The sequence below is a fragment of the Ahaetulla prasina genome, chromosome 16 (genome assembly GCF_028640845.1).
Source record: "Ahaetulla prasina isolate Xishuangbanna chromosome 16, ASM2864084v1, whole genome shotgun sequence".
NCBI classification, from domain to species: domain Eukaryota; kingdom Metazoa; phylum Chordata; class Lepidosauria; order Squamata; family Colubridae; genus Ahaetulla; species Ahaetulla prasina.
In genome coordinates this window covers 5778449-5802745 of record NC_080554.1, presented here as the reverse complement: position 1 = coordinate 5802745, position 24297 = coordinate 5778449, and the positions used below count along the sequence as shown (strand labels likewise).

The window sequence follows — 24297 nt, the reverse complement described above, 5'->3', positions numbered from 1 at the left end:
GATACCCCTCCCCCCTACACACACATATTTGGGTTTAGGGCGTACCTAGTTTTTCGATGTCCTGCTTGAGGGAGCGGGCGGTTCTGATGACTGCCGTGCAAGTTTCATCTGTGGGAGCCGATGGAAGGAAAGAGATCAGGGCCAATCAAAAGCAGCAAAGCTATCCCAGAAGAACACACAATGTACAGTTAGGTAATATCATCTGTACTAGAAGGTGGGGAGGGGGGAAAGACATGGAAGAGGAAGGGAAAATGGAAGAGGAGGAGGAGATGGGGGAGGGAATGAAGAAAGGAGAAGAAGAAGAAGAAGGAAGAATGTTGAAGAAAAGGAGAAGGAGGGATGGAGAAAGAGGAGAAGGAGAAGGGGAAGGAGAAAGGAAGAAAGGAGGAGGAGGAGGGATCCATAGGGATCTTTGGTGCTCTCTGAGCATGGTTATTTTCTTGTAGACATTTCATTACCAAACTAAGTGACATCATCGGTGGTAGAAGTTGGGGAGGAGGAGGAGGAGGAAGACACGGAAGAGAAAGGTAAAATGGAAGAGGTTAGGAAAATAGAGGAGGAGGGAGGAAGGAAAGAAGAAAGGAGAAGAAGAAGGAAGAATGTAGAAGAAAAGGAGGAGGAAGAGGGATGGAGAAAGAGGAGAAGGAGAAGGGGAAGGAGAAAGGAAGAAAGGAGGAGGAGGAGGAGGAGGAGGGGGAGAAGGAGGAGGGCCACGGGGATCCTTGATGCTCTCTGAGCATGGTTATTTTCTTGTAGACATTTCATTACCAAACTAAGTGACATCATCAGTGCTACAAGTAGGGGAGGAGGACGAGGGAGAAGAAGCAAATTGGAAATCAGATGCTACCCGTCTGCATTTAGGACTGAAGGTTTACGGACAGTTATATTCACGGTTAAAAGGAAACGTTTCAGCACCTGTCTCTCTGGGGTCATCAGCATTGGCGTTGGTGAGAAAGGTGAGGCCGGCCATCCGGAAGACGTCCACGTTGTTCTCTCCTCCTCCGGCCCCACAGCCCAGGTCGCTCTTCTCCAGTTTAAGGAGAGCCTGCGGAGGAGAAGGCACGTCGGCAGGTGAGATTCCACCCCTTCCGTTTCTCATGCCCGCGTTTTGTCCAAATAATTCACGACAGAAACAGGAGCGCATGGATGTGTGCGTGCAGAATGCTAACGTGAACCCAGTGAGGGCAGCTCTTCCTATGGCTTCATGTCATGCCCTCCCACCCCCTCGATACCATCCCAGGGCCGTGTTGTCCAGATCCTTAGGCTTGCTCATATCCAAATGGAGTGTGTATTCTTGCTAACCGCTGCGCCGAAGTGGCCGACCTTTTGATTGACAAGCTCAGTGTCTTAGCCACTGAGCTACCCTGTCCCCTTTAAGGAGGCATGAAGAACACCAAATGTTTTTCTTTCGACCTGACTGTCAGGCCTGGAAGCCATCTTCTGCATTGGGCCTTCAGGCCTGCCACATTTAGTACTGTGGGAAACTGGGAGGGGGGATTGTACAAAGCCAGGGTGATGTGTAGTCAAAATAACATTCCTTTCTCAGAGAGTCAAGGACATCTTGCCCTGCACCTGGAACTGGGAGGCATCTGCAGTTGAGATGGTTTGATTGGACCATGTGATGGACATGTGGGTGCTGGGCAGGGACTTGGACTTTCTTTTGGGTGGGGAAAACCTGGAAGGTTTCAGATTCGGGGTTTTCCCAGATGTGTGTTCTGTTTCCCTTCCCCCAATACTCCCAGCAAAGAGTCCGTCAGAGGCCTTCCTTTTTTTTCCTTTTATTTACATAGATACATGTCCTGGCCACGTCTACCCACGGGCCTGCCAAGTTTCTGGAGATAACGAGGAAATTATAGATAAGGCCAGAATTACTCACGAATATATTCTTCCCTCCATGAATTAGCTTGCGCCAAATTCATTGTTTTGTCCGAGACAAAAAACCAGGAAGTCCCGCCTCCTATTTATAGTCTCTGCAGATGTCACTGCATGACAATTATGACTTGGCTTTGTCCCAACTCTTCCGCTGCTGCGCGATCAAGCCTTCGTAACCTTGCGTCCCTCCAAAACTGTTCTTGGGCGTTGCCAAATCAGAAGAAAGCCGGAGAATCAGGCCTTGCCGGCCCCTCCCTCTGAGTGGGTGCCAGGAGGAGAGGGCTCAAGAGAAGCAGGGCTTGCCAGGTCTTCTCCTCATTTTCTGAATCATCCGAGTCCAGGAGTCTGGGTCCAGGAACCTGGGTCACAACACTATCCCTCACCGCAGGGCCCTTCCCCCGGGGCTGACGATCGGGATGCGGTCGGGCTGGGTTCTGCTCATGGAAGGCCTGCACCAGGTCAGGGGCATGAACGTCGGAGGCATCTACCCAGGAGAAATCAGTCCCGTATCCCTTCCACGCGATCAAATATTGGAAACGACCCTTTAGCCAGCGAGAGTCTCGTACGCTGTGGACTTCGTATTCCTCAGATCCGTCCTCAGCGACAGTGACGGGTGCTGTTGGGCACCGAAGGGGACTCGGTGTGGCCTCAGGAACCAGAAGGGACCGGTGAAAAACGGGGTGGATCCGCATGGATCGTGGCAGGGTCAGTCGGTAGGCTACCGGGTTGATGACTGCCTCGACAGGGAACGGGCCGATGAATCGGTGGTCCAACTTCTTTACCGGGCGGTCGGACGGGAGGTGTTTGGTGGAGAGCCACACCCGGTCTCCAACTGCCAGCGGGGGCGTTGCCCGTCGGGAGCGGTCGGCGGACCGTTTGTAGTCCTCCTTTGCCCGATTCAGCTGCTGACGTACCAACTGTTGGACCGCATGCAATTCCGTCAGGAAGGTCTGCGTTTCGGGAACAGGAGAGTCCGGTGGTGCCAGAGGGAAGAGCTGCGGATGGTACCCCACATTGGCAAAGAACGGGGTCATCTGAGTAGAGGTGTGCTGAGAGTTGTTAAAAGCAAACTCCGCCAGGGACAGGTAGTCGGCCCAGTTGTCCTGTTGCTGGTTGATGAAGCAACGGAGATACTGTTCCAGTATACCGATGACCTTCTCTGTACCCCCGTCGGTCTCCGGATGGTGCGATGACGACAGACATACCTGCACCTCCAACGCGCCATCAGGCTCTTCCAGAAGCGGGCTGTGAACTGAACTCCGGTCCGAAACCACCCTGTCCGGTAGACCATGGAGGCGGAAGATGTGCTGCAGAAAGAGACGGGCGTTTTGCGGCTGTGGGCAGTCCGCGGCATGGGATGAAGTGTGCCATCTTGGTGAGCATGTCCACCACCACCAGCACCGTGGTGAACCCAGAGGACGGCGGCAGGTCTGTCAGGAAATCCATAGAGATCGCCCCCCAGGGTCTGTCGGGTGTCGGCAAGGGCTGGAGGAGGCCGGGAGGGGCCCCGTGGCGGTCTTCGCTTGCCGGCACGGAACGCAGGATGTCACGTAGGCATGTATATCATGCCGCACTGGGGGCCACCAAAAGGTCCGTGTCACCAGGTGGAGGGTCTTGAAGAACCCAAAATGTCCTGCTGCAGGGTTGTCGTGGCACTGGGTCATGACGAGGGCTCGGAGTGGTCCTGTGGGCACATATAATCACCCCCGAAACTTGAGTAAGTCCTCCTCCAAGGTCCAAGGAGGCGTGGGGCCCACCTCCGCTCTCCTTTGCTGCGACCAGGCGTCCTGGCGCTGCGCCTCGCACCTGGGCCCGCAAGTCCACTGGCTCCGTGCTGCGGCCAAGGCTTCTGCCGCAGCACTGTCCGTGGAGGAAGGGGTCCTTGGCGCAGAGGTACTCTGGCTTATGGACAGGGCATCCGCCCTCCGGTTGTGACCGCTGGGAATGTAGGTCACGCGGAAGTTGAACCGGGCAAAAACAACGACCACGGATCTGCCGCTGGTTCAACTTCCGAGCTGTGGTGAGGTGCTCGAGATTCCGATGGTCCGTTCGGACCTCCACCTGATGTCGGGCCCTCCAGATGGTGTCGCCAAGCCTCGAATGCAGCCTTGATAGCCAGCAACTCTTTTCCCAGATAGTGTAGTTGCGCTCGGAAGGGTTGAGTTTCCGGGAGTAGTAAGCGCAGGGAAAAGTGTGCCACCATTCGGCGGAGCCTGTAGCAGCACCGCTCCCAGAGCCACATTGGACGCGTCCGTTTCCACCACAAAAGGCCGGAGCGGGTCGGGATGCCTCAGGACGGGTTCCGTGACGAAGGCTTTCTTGAGGGCTGTGAATGCTTCTTGCTGCGGGGGACCCCACCGGAATGCAACCTTCTTCCTGAGGAGCTGGGTAAGTGGAGCTGTCAGTGTGGCGAAGCCCGGGATGAAGGTCCGGTAGTAGTTGGCGAAGCCCAGTAGGCGCTGAACATCCTTCACCCGACGAGGGGCTTCCCAGCTACACAAAGCTTCTACTTTACATGGGTCCATGGCTATGCCCTCGGGCGAGATGATATGCCCGAGGAATTCTATGGAAGTCCGGAAGAAGACGCATTTCTCCAGTTTCGCATTGAGTTGTTGCTCCCGCAAGCGTTGCAGAACCAGACTGACGTGTCGAAGGTGGCTTTCCCTGGACCGGGAGTAAATCAGGATGTCGTCGAGGTAGATAACCACGAACCGATCCAACATGTCTCGGAACACGTCGTTCATGAAGTGCTGAAAAACGGCGGGAGCATTGGTCAACCCAAATGGCATGACAGTGTATTCGTAGTGTCCGTATCGGGTGCCGAATGCCGTCTTCCATTCGTCTCCTTCTCGTATCCGCACCAGGTTGTAGGCCCCCCGGAGATCGAGCTTGGTGAAGATCGTGGCCTCCCGCAACCTTTCCAGTAGCTCCGGGATGGCGGCAGGGGTAGCGATTCCGCACCGTAATGGCGCGAGCCGGCGGTAATCACAGCATAGGCGCAAGTCCCTGTCTTCTTCTTCACAAAGAGGACCGGGGCCGAGAGAGGGACTTTGAAGGCGGATGAACCCTCGGGCCAGGTTTTTGTCCAGGAAGTCCCTGAGGCGGCCAACTCGGGCTCCGACATGGAATACAGGCGTCCCACAGGCAGTGGTGCGTTGGGCAGAAGGTCCACGGGCAATCGTGGGGCCGATGCGGGTAGTCGGTCCGCCTCCTTCTCGCTGAACACGTCGGCGAAGTCCGTCAGCTCAGGAGGCAAGGTGATGGCAGCGGTGGGGCGTTCTGGCGGCACAGGTGTGGCGGATGTGATCGACGCACTGCAGACTCGGGAAAGAGATGGCGTTCGCGACCAGGCCACCTGAGGATCGTGGGTCCGAAGCCAGGCCAACCAAGGACCAAGGGAAAATGAAGGTCCGCCGTGACATAAAACTGGATCGCCTCCTCATGGTCCCCAATAGCCAGGCGCAAAGGCTGGGTGGCGAATTTAATGGGGCGGACACCAGTTCTCGCCCATCAATTGTCTCTACCGCATCGGAGGGTCCACCGGAACCACGGGACCGCAAACTGGGTCACAAAGGCCTGGTCCATAAAGTTTGTTGTGGCCCCTGAGTCCACCAGCGCATGCGCCTGGAGCCCGTCCGACTGGTTCCCCAACCATATCCGTGTGTCCAGAATCAGATGCCGAGGGGCCCAGAGTCTACTTCCGCAACGCGTCCAGTGGGGCTTAGTACGTGCCCGACCTAGGGTTTCCCGAGGTCGGGCCTGCTCCGCTTCGATTGGTCACGCTGTGATTCGGGGACGGCGTCGTGCCCGCCGCTTTCTGGGGCAAGAAGCGGCGGTGGCCGGGCTCCCCACAGTACAGGCACAATCCCCTTGGCGCCCGGTTCCGCTCCTGGGCTGTTAGGCGAGGTCTGGCGCTCCCAACTCCATGGGCTCTTCCGCAGCGGTTACAAAACGTGGGGCGACCCTGGGTGCTGGTGGTGCAGGAAGTGGGGTGCAGATGTCGACGGAGGGTCCCGGGGTGCGACGGACGGTCGCCGTTGCAGACGGGCATCGAGGCGGAGACAAAGGGCACCAAGTTGTCGAGGGTCCGCGCGCCCACGCGGCCAGCTCGTCTTGCAATTCCTCTGAGAGTCCCTCCTGAACGCTGGCCCACCAGCGCTGCATCATTCCAGTCAGAGTCCTGGCACAAAAGACGAAATTCGGCGATGTACTCCTGCAGGGGGCGTTTCCCTTGACGGAGTTCCTTAAGGCGCCTGGTTGCCGTCAGCATTCGAACGGGGTCCTCATACATGGTGCGTAGGTGCTGCCAAAAACGCTGTTGGTCCGCCAGCAGGGGGCTGTCCTGGAGCAAGAGGGGCGTGGCCCATCGAGCAGCCGAGCCGGAAAGAAGGTTAATCACGAAGGCCACCTTAGCCCGGTCGTCTGGGAAATCCTCTGGCCTCATAGCCATGTAGAGCTGGCACTGTCCCAAGAAGGTCGGGAACATCTCAGGCTGCCCAGAAAACTTATCCGGCACGGTTATCGGGCACTTGCGACGAGGAGGAGGAGTGGGAGGATGGGGGGGGGCTGCAGGCACATTCCTGGCAGCAAGTTGGCCTGCCAAGTGAGCCACTTGCTGCTGGAGCTGTTGATTAGCCGCGTGTAGCTGCTCTAACTGCTGCTGTACCTGCTGCTGATCCATCTTTGGTGGAAGATGTTTTAGTCAGGTCTTGGACAAAATGTTCTGTTTCCCTTCCCCCAATACTCCCAGCAAAGAGTCCGTCAGAGGCCTTCCTTTTTTCCTTTTATTTACATAGATACATGTCCTGGCCACGTCTACCCACGGGCCTGCCAAGTTTCTGGAGATAACGAGGAAATTATAGATAAGGCCAGAATTACTCACGAATATATTCTTCCCTCCATGAATTAGCTTGCGCCAAATTCATTGCTTTGTCCGAGACAAAAAACCAGGAAGTCCTGTCTCTCTGGGGTCATCAGCATTGGCGTTGGTGAGAAAGGTGAGGCCGGCCATCCGGAAGACGTCCACGTTGTTCTCTCCTCCTCCGGCCCCACAGCCCAGGTCGCTCTTCTCCAGTTTAAGGAGGGCCTGCGGAGGACGAGGCACGTCGGCAGGTGAGGTTCCACCTTCCGCTTTCTCATGCCCGCGTTTTGTCCAAATAATTCACGACAGAAACAGGAGCGCATGGATGTGTGCGTGCAGAATGCTAACGTGAACCCAGTGAGGGCAGCTCTTCCTATGGCTTCATGTCATGCCCTCCCACCCCCTCGATACCATCCCAGGGCCGTGTTGTCCAGATCCTTAGGCTTGCTCATATCCAAATGGAGTGTGTATTCTTGCTAACCGCTGCGCCGAAGTGGCCGACCTTTTGATTGACAAGCTCAGTGTCTTAGCCACTGAGCTACCCTGTCCCCTTTAAGGAGGCATGAAGAACACCAAATGTTTTTCTTTCGACCTGACTGTCAGGCCTGGAAGCCATCTTCTGCATTGGGCCTTCAGGCCTGCCACATTTAGTACTGTGGGAAACTGGGAGGGGGGATTGTACAAAGCCAGGGTGATGTGTAGTCAAAATAACATTCCTTTCTCAGAGAGTCAAGGACATCTTGCCCTGCACCTGGAACTGGGAGGCATCTGCAGTTGAGATGGTTTGATTGGACCATGTGATGGACATGTGGGTGCTGGGCAGGGACTTGGACTTTCTTTTGGGTGGGGAAAACCTGGAAGGTTTCAGATTCGGGGTTTTCCCAGATGTGCCAATATGACATCCGTAATAAAATGGAACTTTGAGAACTTCACACTTCACACTTCTTTCGTTGGGGGTGTTACTTGGAACCCTGACACTGGCGTAACTTTTTCCATAGATTTCTGCTTGCTTCCCGTCACTCCATAAATCGCTTTGTCCATGGCTGAAAGAGCCACCAGGGAGTCAAACTCGGAGGTCATGGAAAGTGACACAGCTTCTCCAGGTTGGTAAACTCTTCCATTTTTCAGGATGCGGACCTGCAACGGCGAGAAGCCCAAATGTGACACGGAAAAGGACATTCAAGAGGTCTTCAGGAGATTCTGGAGTTTGGTGGGATACATACCAAATTTTTCGGAGTATAAGATGCTCCGGAGTATAAGTCGCACCTTAGTTTTTGGGGAGGAAAATAAGTGGGGGAAAATTCTGCCTCTGCCTACCAGCATCCAACAGTATTCATCTGGCTAGCGTCCTGTCAGTGTGTGAGAGAGTTGAGGGCTGTTTGGAGACTGAAACAGTATTTGCTGTGCGAGCAACAAGGAAGGAGACAGCAAGGAGCCTGGGCGTGGCTTAGCTCTGCAGCTCTGAGTCTGTGCTAAAGCTGCAAGCTAGTCTGTTGCTCAAAACTGAAATTGAAACTCCTCTCCTCTGCTTGTGTTTTGCTTGGACAACCTGCTTTTGGTATTATATATTTTACGTCAGAGAACTTATTGAATCCTGCAGAATCAGTTACTTGTGTGCGCTTTCTGGATGTGATTGCTGTGGCAATTTCTGCAGCAAATAGCAAACAGTTAGGTCAACTTCAGCACATTATTGCAGCCTGATTCAGCTTGAGCAACTGATTGGTGGGTAGATCAGCCCCCTGGAATACCCCCAATCAGCTGTTCCAGGCTTCAGGGATTGCCACAGGCCATTACCGCCTCTGTGCTTTGCGTTTTTGGCTACATTCGGCGTTTAAGACGCAGCCAAATTTTTACCCTCTTTTTTTTGGGGGGGGGAGTGTGTCTTATACTCTGAAAAATACGGTATATCCAGAGATGGGGTTTTGCTCACCTCCAGGTTGTTGCCACATTTCTGCTGGACGTTTAACCAGACCGAATCGGCTACCAGCTCTGCTGTTCCTTCTCCCGTGACTATGTAGTAGACCAGAAGACGGGCTGAAGGGACCATTTCTTTGGTTATATGGATGGTCAACCCTTGATAAGACAAACCTTGGATCTTATCCTGAGTGCCGTATTTGATTATTTTCCCTTTGGATAAGATCTAAAAGAAAGGAGGGAAGATGGTGACATTCCAGAGCTTCAGGTGACCTAAGGAAAAAGAAGGATTGTTAAGCCTAGAAGACAATTAATGTTGATTATTTCGTTGGCTGTGTTGGTCTCGGGCCGTGATGGTGAACCTATGACACGCGTGCCAGAGGTGGCACGCAGAGCGCTCTCCAGTGGTGGGATTCAGGTAATGTAACAACCGGTTCTCTGCCCTAATGATTTCTTCCAACAACCAGTTTGCCAAACTGCTCAGAAAGTTAACAACCGGTTCTCCCGAAGTGGTGCGAACCGGCTGAATCCCACCACTGGCCCTATCTGAAGGCATGCGTGCTGTCACCAGCTGATCTTTTGGTTTCCGGTGCCAGCCAGCTGATCTTCGCAGGTGCTCGAGCATTGGAAAATGGCCTGAAAACTGCCTGGGAAACAGCCACAAAACAGGCCATTTTCCGGGCCATTTTTGGGCCTTCTTTGGCTTGTTTTTTGGACCGTTTTCTGGGTCAAAAATGTCCTAAAAATGTCCCAAAAAACGGCCAAAAACAGGCATGCATGCGCCTGCCAGCTGGTCTTCGGGTTTCCATTGCTCCGCACGCACGTTCCAGTTTGGGCACTTGTGTCAAAAAGGTTCGCCATCACTGGTCTAGGATATCCAAGCTGGTGTTGGATTGTGGATTAAGTCAACCAGCAGGCAAGGAATGGGATCAGCCCGATCTCAGCAATACAGGTAGTCCTTGACTTATGACCACAACGGAGCCCAACATTTCCGTGGCTGAGCGAGACATTTGTTGAGTGAGCTTTGCCCCATTTTACAACCGTTCTTGCCAGGGTGAATCCCTGCAGTTGTTAAGTTACCAACACCGTTGTTAAATGAAACCTCGCTTCCCCAGGGACTTTGCAAAGGTCGCAAAAGGGGAATCACGTGATTCCGGGACACTGCGACCATCCATCAATCCATCAAGACAACTGTGTGCTCTTTGTTTATTTATTTATTTATTTATTTATTTTATTAGATTTTTATACCGCCCTTCTCCCGAAGGACTCAGGGCGGTGTACAGCCAAATAGTAAAAAACCCACAATCTACACATTAAAACAAAACTAAAACCGAGCATATTACAGGAAGGGCCGAAATTTAAAACAATTTAAAACCCTAAAATTCATAAATAGCCCCAATTAAAAATTTAATAAAACTTTTAAGCCAGTCCCGCTTGAATAAATAGGTGCGTTTTCAGCTCACGGCGAAAAGTCCGAAGATCAGGCACTTGACGTAAACCAGGGGGAAGTTCGTTCCAAAGCGTAGGAGCTCCAACAGAGAAGGCCCTACCCCTGGGAGCCGCCAGCCGACATTGTTTGGCGGACGGCACCCTGAGAAGGCCCTCTCTGTGTGAGCGTACGGGTCGGTGGGAGGCAAAAGGTAACAGCAGGCGGTCCCGTAAGTACCCGGGCCCTAAGCCATAGAGCTTGTGTCCTGATCAATGGCCATTTGAAGGCCTCACGGCAGCACGAAATAATGCAATTTTGATCACGTGACCATGGGGATGCAGCAATGGGGGGGATAAGTGTGGCAAGTGGCCCTAAGCTACCGTATATACTCGAGTATAAGCCGAGTTTTTCAGCACGGTTTTTGTGCTGAAAAACGTCCCCTCGGCTTATACTCGGGTCTATACGGCTTATACTCGAGTTTTTTTTTCTTTCTTTTTTTCACATTTTACCGGACGGCGCAGGGAAGCCCTGCCGGTGCAGTGAGAGGGCGGGGCGGGGGAGCCGCCAGCCTTCTCAGCTGAGGGAGGGAGGGTTTCCCCAACCGGTAGGTGCCTCATTTCCCACCCTCGGCTTATACTCGAGTCCCCAGTTTACCCCAGTTTTTGGGGTAAAATTGGGGACCTCGGCTTATACTCGGATCGGCTTATATTCGAGTATATACGGTACTTTTTTCGGTGCTGTTGCATCTTCAAACAGTCACTAAACAAACTGTTGTAAATTGAGGATTGCCAGTCGCTTAATGTTATGAGCCACAACAGGTGTGCATTTCCATTTTTTTATCCATTTTCCCCTCTTAGGGAAAGTCAAATTATGTTTACAAGGCGTACCAGGTAGCTGTAGTGTAGTATTTTTTCAATGTAGTGGCTTGCCGGGTGTACTTTGAGCTGCATGCTCTCTCCAACCTGGAGCGCCCTGTGGTCTGAAGTCCAGCTGATATACAAATAGCTTCCACTGAGAGAAACGTAAGATTTGGCCTCAAAGGTTTCACTGGCTTGATTCTCTTCTGGTAAAGATTTATCTGCGGTTGTTATCTAAGAAAAAAAAAAATCAAAACGCAACGGAGATCATGAATGCAGACTTTGAAGCAGTGGTGAAATCTGAATCGGTTTGCTGGCTGCGCATGCGTGCCGTGCGCCAAATGCGCACAGCGTGTGCATGTGCAGTGCTTACCAAAAAGAGGCTTGGGAAGGTAAGTCGAACAGCAAAGGGAGGGGATCAGCTGTGCCGCACGGTTTAGCTTCTCTAGAAAGCAGGATTTCCTGCTTTCTAGCAAACCTAAATCGTGCGGCACAGCTGATCGTCGGAAATACCAGTTCAGAGGAACCGGTAGCTTTGTTTTAACTACTGGTTCTCCTGAACCGGTAGCTAACAAACGGTTCACCCGAACTGATAGCTTTTTATTATAAAGTCCCTTTATTGAAGGGACTTCGGAAGTCTTCTAATCCAACCCTCTGTTCTGGACAAATGGCTGTCCAATCTCTTCTTAAAAACCTCAAAACACGTTTGGTTTTGTTGGAATTCATTGGTGGAATGTATTACTACTCAGCCAGTAGATGGCAGTGTTTACAAGTTTGGATCTATGGGATATATACTCTATGCCCTTTTGTTTCCTGTTACAGTTAAAATAGTTAAGCAGTAAAGCACATGGTGACTGTACTGTTTTGTTTGCTCTGTGGTACCATGTAAAAACAGAATTTCTAACAGGTTTTGACACCTGCGTGGTTCTAGATCAGAGAAAGGAAATATTTCACTCACTTTGAACTCCAATTCTTTGGTGTCGGAAGGAATGTTAACTGTAAAGATAACTGTTCCATCTCTTGAGCTTGTTATGCCAGACCCAAAGTCCGAGCCTTCTTCAATTAATCTGGTCTCTATCCGTTGGTCATTCAATGCAGTAGCTTTGAGAACCACAGGAACGTTGCCAACCGACACATCCAACATATCCCTCACCTGCGCCTGTTTACACAAAAACGGTTGTATATTATCTAATCTTAACCAACGCTGCTCATAATAATCGTAATAGAAACCATTTCCTTATTATCCCTAGCAATAGGCTATCTTACCTCCACCAAGGTACAAAGATTCACAAGTTTACAGTTGAAGTTGTCCTATCTAAATCAGGTTGGGTCAATTTGCCAAATGGATTATCTCCAATTATTGCATTGAATATTTTGATATCTCAGTTAATAACCTGTGATCACAGGTCCTTACCAAAACAGAGAAACAGAATGACCCAGGACATGCAGGACCAAGGATTGTGGTGATATGCAGACAACAAAACACTTGTATACCTGCTCTTTGTGTCCTGCATGTTTGAGGACCTCATGGCAGTGCAAAAGAATGCAATCAATGTTGCCAGTTTCTGTTTAACTTGTCACATATTTTAATCTTGTACCTTATATATATATATATTTTTTAAAAATGATGTTGTATAGCCTTATTTTAACTGGGATGCTTCTGACGCGAATGAGTCAGCAAGTCACTCATCTCTATCTTGATTCTGGCAGGTGAGAAATCTCACAAGAGAAAATCGCAAAGAGCGAGCGAAGGAGGACCCAACTGGGAACTTCATCAGATTTGACTCACCTTAATGAAATAAGGAAGTCCGGGTTTCACAAAAAGAGGCGTGGCAATCAAATCCAACTTGTAAGGGGACAAGGTGTATTTAATGGTGGTCAGTTCAGCATCTTCGCTGTGCCCATCTGTCAAAACAAGGGATTGGATGTTTTCAGTTAAAGAAATATTTATTTGATTTGATTGATTGATTTTTGTCGAGTACGTATTAGATAATATATATAAGTATAAGCATGAATTGAATACATAAAATGAATACAATTAAAGGGAACATTAGGACAGGGACGGTAGGCACGCTGGTGCTCTTATGCACGCCCCTTACAAACCTCTTAGGAATGGGGTGAGGTCAACAGTAGACAGTCTTAGGTTAAAATTTGGGGGGTTTGGGGAAGAAACCACAGAGTCAGGTAGTGCATTCCAGGAATTGACCACTCTGTTGTAGGACCACACCAATCCTATTTTCTATTTTCTGCAATCGAGTTTGGTGCGGTTTACCTTAAGTTTGCATCTATTGTGTGCTCGTGTATTGTTGTGTTTAAATACATTGCGCGGCACTAGGGTTTCGAACCGCTGAACTACCGACCTTTCAATTGACAAGCTCAGCATCTTAGCCACCGAGCCTCTGCATCCCTTAGAGAGATAGATAGAGATAGATAATTGAGAAAGAGAGGGATGGGATGGATGGAATAAAGATAGATAAGAAGACAGACAGACAGACAGACAGACAGACAGACAGAAAGACAGACAATTACCTCTGGTTTCCAGCACCGAAGCCGCGATATAGAGGGTGGCCCCATCAATATCTGAGAGCTCGCTGTATCCTAATTCACTGATAGCTATTCGGCTATTAAAATAAAGCACCCCGACGCCTTCCTCCATCTAAAGATTAGGAACAAGGCAAGAAATTAGACACCCCACCCCCTCTGTTGCAGTCTTGAACGCAGTGATTTTGGATACAGGCAGTGGGTTTCTTCCTTTATTCGTGTAAATCTGGTCAGGAAGCTACCTAAGTTGAACTGGACAAAACGTCTGGGGCTTGTGAACTACCGATAAACCATATCTACATCAGAAGGGAAGAGGTTTCCCTGCCCAGAGATAACAAAACAGCCTTCGTGCTCACATTTAGACACAATAAAGCTTTAGAAGGGTCATGTGAGAAGATCTTGGTTTGCAGCCAAGTGTCATGTTCCCTAACTGGTCCTGCTTCGCTTTAAGATTGGTAGGCAGAAGTTGCCAGTCTCAAAACAGATTTAATTGGGGCCTTTTTCTGTGTGTTTGGTTTTTTTAAAAAAAACCAACAACAACCTGGTCCATATTGTTTATAAACAGCTCGAATGTAAAGTGACGCAGCTTTGCCAACAATCATTTTATTCTATGGAAAACGAATGACGTACGGAGAAGACGTGGATTTTTAGGGCTAAATTTCAGTTCAAAATGTTGTCTTATGACTGTGACATTCAAAGTGGAAACTTAGATGTCGTGCGCTCCCCCCCCCCCGCCAAGATAAACCTAGAAGTCTGAATCTAGAATAGGCTTGATTGCGGGGGGGGGGGTGTCTCACTCCAGGCTTACGTGAATTTGACGCAACGATTTGGGTAACATGTTCTTTTGGCTTCCTTGAACGATTCCAAAGCGGACGTAAATTTCGGCTTCGGTCAGCTTCTTCTTGTAAAAATACCTTGAAGGCAGAGACCAAAGCAACACAAACATCAGAATAACAGAGTTGGAAGGGACCTTGTAGGTCATTTAGTCCAACCCTCCCCTCACTTCGCCCTAGCAGGAGAACCTACACCTGTCCAGTCTCTTCTTGAAAGCTTCCAGGGATGAAGCTCCCACAATTTCTGATGACAACAATCATTGGTTGATTGTTCTCACTGTCAGAAAATTTCTCCTTATTTCCAGGTTGAATCTCTCCTTGATCAGTTTCTATCCATTGTTCTTTGTCTGGCTTTTGGGTGCTTTGGAAAATAGCTTGAGCCCCTTCCCCTCTGTGGCAGTCCCTCAAATATTGGAAGACTGCTATCCTGTCTCCCCTGGTCCTTCTCTTCACTAGACTAGCCATGCCCAGTTCCTGCAACCATTCTTCATATGTTTTAGCTGCCAGTCCCCTAATCCTCTTGGTTGCTCTTCTCTGCACTTTTTCTAGAAACTCATAAAATTGACAATCTGGTCTTACCGAGCAAGGATAGTAATCTTGAAGCGTTCGAAATGGTTGGAGCTAATAAAGCTGTTTTCTGGAATAATTTCAACCGAAAATCTTGGCATGGCTGAAATGTAAAAGAAAAGACAGTTCCTTCCTAACAGTTCAATGACAAATATTTTCTTAAAAAAAACATTTTCTACAGAAGATATCTTTTTTTATCTGCTGCAGTGGTGGGTTTCAGCAGGTTCTGACCAGTTCTGGAGAACCGGTAGAAGAAATTTTAAGTAGTTCGGAGAACCGGTAGTAAAAATTCTGACTAGCCCTGCCCCCATCTATTCTCTGCCTTCCAAGTCCCAGCTGATTAGGAGGAAATGGGGATTTTGCAGTATACTTCCCCTGGAGTGGGGAGGGAATGGAGATTTTACAGTATCCTTCCCCTGCCACGTCCATCAAGCCACGCCCACAGAACCGGTAGTAAAAAAATTTGAAACCCACCACTGATCTGCTGGGCCTTGAGAAATGTATATGATGGAAAATGTATCTCACTATAGCTTAAAATGGTAAAGATTTGACATCTTACATGGGGAATTTAGCTTCTGTTGCTTCCAAGCAAGATCAGCTGAAAGTCATATTATTTAATTCCAAATAATTTGGAGTTTGAGAGAAATTATTTTCTCTCAAACTGCCCGAACTGAGTCAAATCTCTTCACCACAGCCATTTTTATTCTGCCTGACCCACCTTGCAGGGTTGTTATGGGCAAAATAGAAGGCAGAAATATTAGGCACGATCCCCACTTTGTGTTGTATATATAAAAAATGGGATAATAATATCTAATAATACTCATCATGGCATGAATATGTGTAGTAATATCGCAGTAAAATCATCAAGATTACCATATTCTTTCACTTGAAACTTTGCTACGGCAGAGGTTGTGAATTCTTTATCGTACTTGGCTTTAATGGTCCAAATACCAAACCTAAAAATAATAATAATAACAAGACATCCCATAATGCAGTTAAATAATTGTAGATCTTTAAATAAGTCTTTTCTTTTCAGTAAATCTGGTTTTTCTCTATTCCAAAATGCATAGATGAGGTAGTGGAATATAAAATCTAATGCTTTGCTGCCATCGTGTGGCCATTTAAATACATGGCAGCCCCAATTTTAAATACACAGATGAGTCAGTGGAATATAAAATCTAATGCTTTGCTGCCATCGTGTGGCCATTTAAATACATGGCAGCCCCAATTTTAAATACACAGATGAGTCAATGGAATATAAAATCTAATGCTTTGCCGCCATCGTGTGGCCATTTAAATACATGGCAGCCCCAATTTTAAATACACAGATGAGTCACTGGAATATAAAATCTAATGCTTTGCTGCCATCGTGTGGCCATTTAAATACATGGCAGCCCCAATTTTAAATACACAGATGAGTCACTGGAATATAAAATCTAATGCTTTGCCGCCATCGTGTGGCCATTTAAATACATGGCAGCCCCAATTTTAAATACACAGATGAGTCACTGGAATATAAAATCCAATGCTGCCATCGTGTGGCCATTTCTATGCATGGCAAGCCCGGATTTTAAATACATCAATTTCCCCTTCGGTTCGTTTTCTTAATCGGATGCAGAAATCTATATACTCACAATTTTGTTTCCACAATATTTCACCGCTTTGTTTCTACATTTTGCTTTCAAACTAATACTTAATTCAAGGTATTGTATTGAAAATGTAAATAGATTTACTTAGGATATGGAGGAATTTTGAATTCAGGAAACGAGACGATCCCGGTAGCGTCTTCTTCACGTATGATGTCCACGTCTACCCCATCTGGGTCCTTCATGAGACACAAAAGGGCACTTTGAAAAAAAGTGCAGGGCATTTGTGGAGTTTTATTGAGAGTTGACGTATTATTCATTCTTGTTGGGATGTAGAACGTCTTTTTAAAAATTCCATGGATGCCCAAATCCTTAAATTTCATAACATAACATAATAACAGAGTTGGAAGGGACCTTGGAGGTCTTCTAGTCCAGCCAACCCCCTGCCCAGGCAGGAAACCCTACGCTTCATCAAATTACATTTAATAATCTTTAGTCCATTTCCAGCCTTAGTCTCCGATTCCCTTTTTTTCTATAAATAATGATCCATGATCTGAAAAGGAGGGGCTGCTAGTGAAGATGTCGCTTTGGTAAGAATGGGGTAACAATAACAGAGTTGGAAGGGACCTTGGAGGTCATCTAGCCCAGCCCCTGCTCAAGCACCTGTACTAGGGATTCGAACCGCCGAACTGCCGAACTTTTATCCCTAAAGTTGCTTTTTTGAAAGGCAGATGGATTTTTCCAGTTACTTTCACAATGGAAGAAGATTTTTGGGTGAGAAGCGAAAACTTTACTTTACTTTACTTTTACTTTTACCTTACTTTTTTTTTACTTACATGCACCACATACAACAAAATTAAATGCCATCTTCAGTGTACATTATATATAAAAAATAAACACAGCTCCTTCACATTCTATGCAATTGAATTGAAAACCGCTGATATTGCATTAATATTGCACTATAAAGTAGAATTCAATATAGTTACTGCCCTGGGATATAAGCTGTTTTTCAGCCTATTTGTCCTCGTTTTTATTGTCCTGTACCGTCTGCCAGATGGCAATAGTTCAAAAAAAAAAAAAGGTGCCCAGGATGAGATGGATCTTTAAGGATGTTTTGAACTTTCTTAAGGCAGCGGGAGCTATAAATCTCTTCCAAGGAAGGGAGAGGGCAACCAATGATCCTCTGAGCAATGACGTTGACCCTCTGGAGTGCTGTCTTATCTGCCACTATGCAACTGGCAAACCATACAAAAGTGCAGTAAGTTAAAATACTCTGTATGGTGCAGAGGTAGAAGGTCACCAGCAGTTTTTCATTCAGTTGTTGTTGCCTGAGAAGTCTCAGGTAGTATAATCTCTGCTGGGCTCTTTTGACCAATACTGCAATGTGGTCAGATCCTCTTTTTGTGATAACACACAGAAACTTAAAACGGGCCACTTGCTCCACTCGGTTTCCATTCCTTGTCTTCAAGGAAAAATAAAGAAAGTCCACTTGCCTTTTGAAAAAGCACTTTTGGGACAGCCACGACTTGGATGACTGAGTTTTTTTTTTTTTTTTACCATATATTGTCCTGTTTGGCTTAGGCTTAAAATGTAAAATGTAAATAAAGGCATGCTAAGATGGACTAACCACAAAAGTTAAGACAGCTGCACGCCGAGCTGGCCTCAGTTCTTCATTCAGCGAGTAGACTCGGACTTTCACTGTAAAGACGATTTGAAATGACATTTAATTATTTTAATTAAATGTGCAACAAAAGGGCCGGCTCTACAACTCCTACCCTCAAAATGACGCTATAGAGCACTGCACACCAGAACCACTAGACACAAGAAGGGTTTTTTCCCCGAACGCCATCACTTTGCTAAACAAATAATTCCCTCAACACTGTCAAACTATTTACTAAGTCTGCACTAATTTTACGTTCCCATCACCCATCTCCTTCCACTTATGACTGTATGACTGTAACTTTGTTGTTTGTATCCTTATGATTTATATTGATTGTTTCCTGATTGCTTATTTGTACCCTATGTGACTATCATTACGTGTTTCACCTTATGATTCTTGATGAACGTATCTTGTCTTTTATGTACACTGAGAGCATATGCACCAAGACAAATTCCTTGTGTGTCCAATCACACTTGGCCAATAAAGAATTCTATTCTATTCTATTCTATTCTATTCTATTCTATTCTATTCTATTCTATTCTATTCTACTCTACTCTACTCTACTCTACTCCTATTCTATTCTATTCTACTCTACTCCTATTCTAGTCCAGTCCAGTCCAGTCCAGTCCAGTCTACTCTACTCTACTCTACTCTACTCTACTCTACTCTACTCTACTCTACTCTACTCTACTCCTATTCTATTCTATTCTATTCTATTCTATTCTATTCTATTCTATTCTATTCTACTCTACTCTACTCCTATTCTATTCTATTCTATTCTATTCTATTCTACTCTACTCTACTCCTATTCTAGTCCAGTCCAGTCCAGTCCAGTCCAATCTACTCTACTCTACTCTACTCTACTCTACTCTACTCTACTCTACTCTACTCTACTCTACTCTACTCTACTCTACTCTACTTCTATTCTATTCTATTCTATTCTATTCTACTCTACTCTACTCTACTCTACTCCTATTCTATTCTATTCTATTCTATTCTACTCTACTCCTATTCTATTCCAGTCCAGTCCAGTCCAGTCCAGTCCAGCCACTCTACTCTACTCTATTCTACTCTACTCTACTCTACTTCTATTCTATTCTATTCTATTCTATTCTATTCTATTTTATTCTATTCTGTTGCCCAGACTCCACCCCACAAGGGATTATGGGGTCCTTAAATGATGATGATGATGATGATGATGATGATGATGATGATGATGATGATAGGAATTATAAAAGTTCTCAGCTTCCCGTTCTTAATCAGCTTGTCGGTTTGATCTTTGTTGAAGGGAGATAATCTAGAACCGAGATCAAGCTCTTAAAAGCAAGATGAAGGAAAAGAGGTTACCTGATTGATCCGGAGTGTAAATAGGTTTGTCAGTCTGGATGAATAAAAAGCCATTATCGTACGTAAGCAGCATTTTCTTCTGTCTTGTAAAATGGGCCGAAGTTGCTTCGAGATATACAGACTCCACCCGTGTCTGGGGATCATTGGTCCTTAAATCCTTCGGCTGAACCTAGATTTGGGGTGGAAATGCTTTTAAATACAAGCAGGACAACACCAACCAACTTAAAGCAGCTCAGCTGTGCTTTATTACGTACTGTTAAGGAGACAGAGCCTTGGAAACGGTTGGCTGGAGTCAGCTGGATGGTACCAAAGGCGTAGGTAATTATTTTATCTGGGTAGCTTTTAATAGAGATCGTGGCCGAGAATTCTTGAGTGTATCCATAGGCTTGAATAACTACTTGCTCAGAGGCTCCAACACGGATAAACTTAGGGGCTGAAATGACATATCTGCAGCAGAAAGACATCACCACCATTTCTATCCATTATGTCTTACAGAAGGAGGACCATTTATTTATTTTATTTATTTATTTTGTCACAACAATATATGTAGGTATCATACAAAAAGATTATATAGTATATAAATACATATATGAGTAAATATAAGGAGGTATAAGCAGATATATAGGAAGAAGAAAAGAAAAAAAAAACAATAGGACAGGAACGGTAGGCACGTTTGTGCGCTTATGCATGCCCCTAATGGTGCACTTAGGAATGGGGTGAGGTCAATAGTAGAAAGTTTTTGGATAAAACTTTTAGGATTATGGGAAGAGACCACAGTGTCAGGTAAAGTATTCCAAGCACTGATGATTCTGTTACAGAAGTCATATTTTCTGCAATCTAGATTAAAGCGGTTGACATTAAGTTTAAATCTATTAGTTGCTCTAGTATTATTGCAATTAAAGCTGAAGTAGTCTTTGACAGGAAGGACATTACAATAGATGATTCTGTGAGTTAAACTTAGGTCTTGTCGAAGGCGACGGAGTTCCAAGTTTTCTAAGCCTAGGATTTCAAGTCTGGTGGGATAAGGTATTTTGTTGTTTTCAGAGGAATGGAGAACTCTTCTTGTAAAATATTTCTGGACACGTTCAATTGTATTGATGTCAGAGATGTGGTGAGGGTTCCAAACAGGCGAGCTGTATTCTAGAATTGGTCTAGTAAATGTTTTATATGCTCTGGTTAGTAGTGTGGTGTTTTTGGAAAAGAAGCTACGCAAAATTAGGTTTACAACTCTTAGAGCTTTTTTTGCTATGTAGTTGCAGTGGGCTTTGGCACTTAGATCATTTGACATGAAAACTCCAAGGTCTTTAACAGATTAATGATGAGTACATCCCACAAGTATATCTGGATCATAGCTATAGAGGAATCTTTGGGATAGCCTCAAAAACACCCACTGGTGTCATTTTGTATTAATGACAGTAGTCATTACTGTTGAAAAAGTTTTATTTTCTTCTGAAGCCATGGACCTGTTTGCATTGTTAAGCATTGTTTAAGAAACAGCTATTCCTCTTTTATAAGTGAACATTGGAGAAAAGTGTACGAAAAGAATCGAGCTAAATAAATGAATCTAATTCATTTCACTCCCCCTGTGTGTTTTTCTCTGCATGTTCCAATCATTCCAATGGCAAAGTAAAGAAGAAAATCTTATCAAATTCCTACGCTTTCATTGCAAACATCTTTTCCAAATAGTATGAAAGATTTAGGATACGTGCACAAACCCACAACTTTCCATGCATATCTATTCTTATTCTTTTAAGCAAAACTTCACAGTTAAGCTTTTCAACAATACCAGTGATAAGCATCTTTAATTGCAACATGCAAAGCACAAGCATTGCACAACATGCAAAGCACAAACTTAAGTAACTGGAAGGCAAGAGGAAGAATTGTCTTGCGGTCTACAGTCTTAGCAGGGCTGAATCCAAAATCAACAAGTTCCTTACAGGCAAAAGAATTAGATGAATTTCTAGAGTATTGCTTGGGTTTGAATAGCTTATTAATCTTTTTTCGAATCTTTGGATGCCTCCATTTATCCATCTGTTTCTATGTACCTGTTTATTTCTGACCTGCTTTTAGCATGAAAGCTTTCAAGACAAACTCAAGATCCCAGAAGATCTGGACAAACTTGAACAATGCACCTTATCCAACAAAATGAATTTTAATGTGTAGAAAAGTAAAAGTTTACATTTAGGCAGGAAAAATCAAAGGTATAAGTACAGATTAGGCGAGACCTGGCTCAAAAACAGTTACTGTAAGAGGGACCTTGGAGTCCTAGTGGATGATCACTTGAATATGAGCCAGCCGTGTGCAGCAGCCGCCAAAAAAGCTAACACAATCCTGGGTTGTATAAACAGAGGCATAGAACCAAGATCAGGCGAAGTATTAGTGCCTCTTTACAAAACCCTAGTAAGCCTAAACCTGGAATAATGCAACCAACTGTGGTCACCACATTGCTTAAAAGATGTTGAGACTTTGGAAAACGTTCAGAGAAGAGCAACTAAGAGGATTGAAGTCCTGGAAGCTAGAACATATGAGGAATGGCTGCAGGTTTTGGGTCTGGCTAGTCTAAAGAAAAGAAGAATTAGGGGCGACATGATAGCAGTCTTCCAGTATTTGAGAGGCTGCCCCAAAGAAGAGGGGGGTCAATTTATTCTCCAAAGCACCAGAAGGCAGGACAGGAAACAATGAATGGAAACTAATCAAAGAGAGAAACAACCTGGAATTAAGGAGAAACTTCCTAACAAGTAAGGACAATTATTAACCACTGGAACAGCTTGCCTCCAGAAATTGTCGGTGCTCCATCACTGGAAGTTTTTAAGAAGAGACTTGACATTCCCTTGTCTGAGATGGTATAGATTCTCCTGCTTGAGTAGGGGGCTGGACTAGAAGACCTCCAAGGTCCCTTCCAACTCTATTCTACTACAGTAGAAAAAGGGCTTGCAGATTACACCAACAATAAAGTCAAGACATAACCACTTACATAAAGAAGACAAGCTCAGGAAAAAAATTATTTTCTGAGAATAAAACTACAGAATCCCAAGGGGTCACTGTCTTGCTTGTGAAAAACACAGTCAAGGTTTGTGTAGGAGCATAAAACTAAGTCTTTATTTGTGGGCATTTCTTGAAGGAAAAATAGTTACAGGTAAATGATAATAGAAAAATTGTTGACCCCATTGGGGCAAAATTTGCCCTAAATCCTGAGATGGAAGGAAAAATAATTTAGGAAAGAATCAATCTGAAAACTAAGGAAAAATTTCCCTGACAATTAGAACAATTAATTAATGGAATGGCTTGCCTTCAGAAATTGGGTGTGCTCCATCACTGGAGGATTTCAAAGAGAGATTTGACAGCCATTTGTCTGAAATGGGATAGGGTCTCCCGCTTGAGCAGGGGGTTGGACTAGAAGACCTCCAAGGTCCCTTCCAACTCTGTTATTCTGTTAACTTGCCTCACAATTTCAGCCTTGCATTTCCAAAGAGCTTCTAAAATAGAGCAAACTCTCTATTAAAAAAAAAAAAACTAAAACAAAACAAAACTAGTGAGTGTTAATATTGGCTAATTTAGGGAGGAAATTTGGCCATTTGTTAGCCTCATAAAGTAGACCATCCAGGGAAATGAAAGTTTTCTCAACATCTGATCGGACTAAGAAACCATTACAAGAGATTTCAAAACTCAAAACCAGAAGCCGTAACTCAGATCAATATTTGCAAAAAGCCACAATGAGTAGAAATCAGATTTTATCGCGTTTGCATCAAATCGACTCTAATTATGCAAGTTCATCCTCCGGTTACGTCCTGTTTTAATTAACCCTTCCAACAATTAAGCTTGATCTAATTCCAATATCCCTTTGCAGCAACTCAGTAACTACTTACGTTTGGTCCTGAGCCAAACTTCTTCCGTAAAGCATCAAAAATAAGAAAATGCCTAGATAAACCATGTCTACATAAACTGGGCGAATCAAGTTCTGAATGTCCTTGTCTTAACTCCCCGTGATGAAATTTGTGAGCAAATTGATCTAGAAGTTAATCATTCATCGAATCAGCAAAGAGGATATTTAGTTCCTTATAGAAAAAAAAAATCCCCTTTTCTATTCGGAAAAATGAAAGGGAACTGATTACATTATTGGGTGCGTCATTGTAAACCGCCCAGAACCACTGGGATACTGAGATGGGCGGTGTCTAAATTTAAAAAAAATATAAATATAAACTAGATAGTTCTACTGCCTAGGGAGAGATATCCTTCAGCCCCACCCACCCCACTTGAATTTGTAACTCAAACTCAAAAGGTTTAGGTAATCAGGCGAAACCTTTCCAATTAGAAAGATCAGCCATCAAAATTCTACCATCTTCATCTGTATGTATTTGCTTCGCCAAAATTGTATCTCTTATATATAAAACTACTCCTCTTTTCTTGCATTGTGGCAATGAAGTAAATATTTTGCCCAGTTTTGGCTGTACCAATAAATGTTCATGTTGTTTTTTTAATATGTACCTCTTGTAAACAGCTTACATCAAATTTTAATTAGATTAACAATATTATAAAATATGGGATTTATTTTATCAATGGCTAGATAAAAAAATACGTTAATGAAGTTTGACAGAGACATTTATAATGTAAGAATTGTTAAAATATACAAAATATAATATTTTTGGTTTGAATTGAACGATACAAATATAATTAACGTAAAATCTAGTACATTTTATATGAAGTTAGGGAAAAAATATTTATAGTTAAACAAAAGATTTAATTGATTAAAATATTTGGACGTGTTAGATTGGCAAAATGCAAAATAAGATAAATTACGTATTATGAATATGGTGAAATTGCACAAAAGTT

The 24297-nt window shown here is 45.4% G+C and overlaps 1 protein-coding gene across 1 annotated transcript in view; it reads right to left on the bottom strand.

The window, feature by feature from the left end:
- Nucleotides 1-23563, bottom strand: part of C5 (complement C5) — a 62330-nt gene extending 38767 nt beyond the window's left edge. The window contains exons 1-18 of the mRNA XM_058159563.1: nt 23334-23563; nt 19722-19914; nt 19468-19636; nt 18088-18158; nt 16608-16699; nt 15748-15830; nt 14887-14977; nt 14283-14388; nt 13463-13589; nt 12723-12838; nt 11892-12092; nt 10964-11167; nt 8664-8873; nt 7721-7870; nt 6820-6958; nt 1364-1371; nt 916-1045; nt 46-108 (exon numbers count right to left, since the gene is read on the bottom strand). Of these exons, the coding sequence (XP_058015546.1) occupies nt 46-108; nt 916-1045; nt 1364-1371; nt 6820-6958; nt 7721-7870; nt 8664-8873; nt 10964-11167; nt 11892-12092; nt 12723-12838; nt 13463-13589; nt 14283-14388; nt 14887-14977; nt 15748-15830; nt 16608-16699; nt 18088-18158; nt 19468-19636; nt 19722-19914; nt 23334-23398 (2218 nt within the window). The 5' untranslated portion in view covers nt 23399-23563. The remainder of the gene's footprint in view (nt 1-45; nt 109-915; nt 1046-1363; nt 1372-6819; nt 6959-7720; nt 7871-8663; nt 8874-10963; nt 11168-11891; nt 12093-12722; nt 12839-13462; nt 13590-14282; nt 14389-14886; nt 14978-15747; nt 15831-16607; nt 16700-18087; nt 18159-19467; nt 19637-19721; nt 19915-23333) is intronic.
- Between the last annotated feature and the right edge of the window lie 734 nt (nt 23564-24297).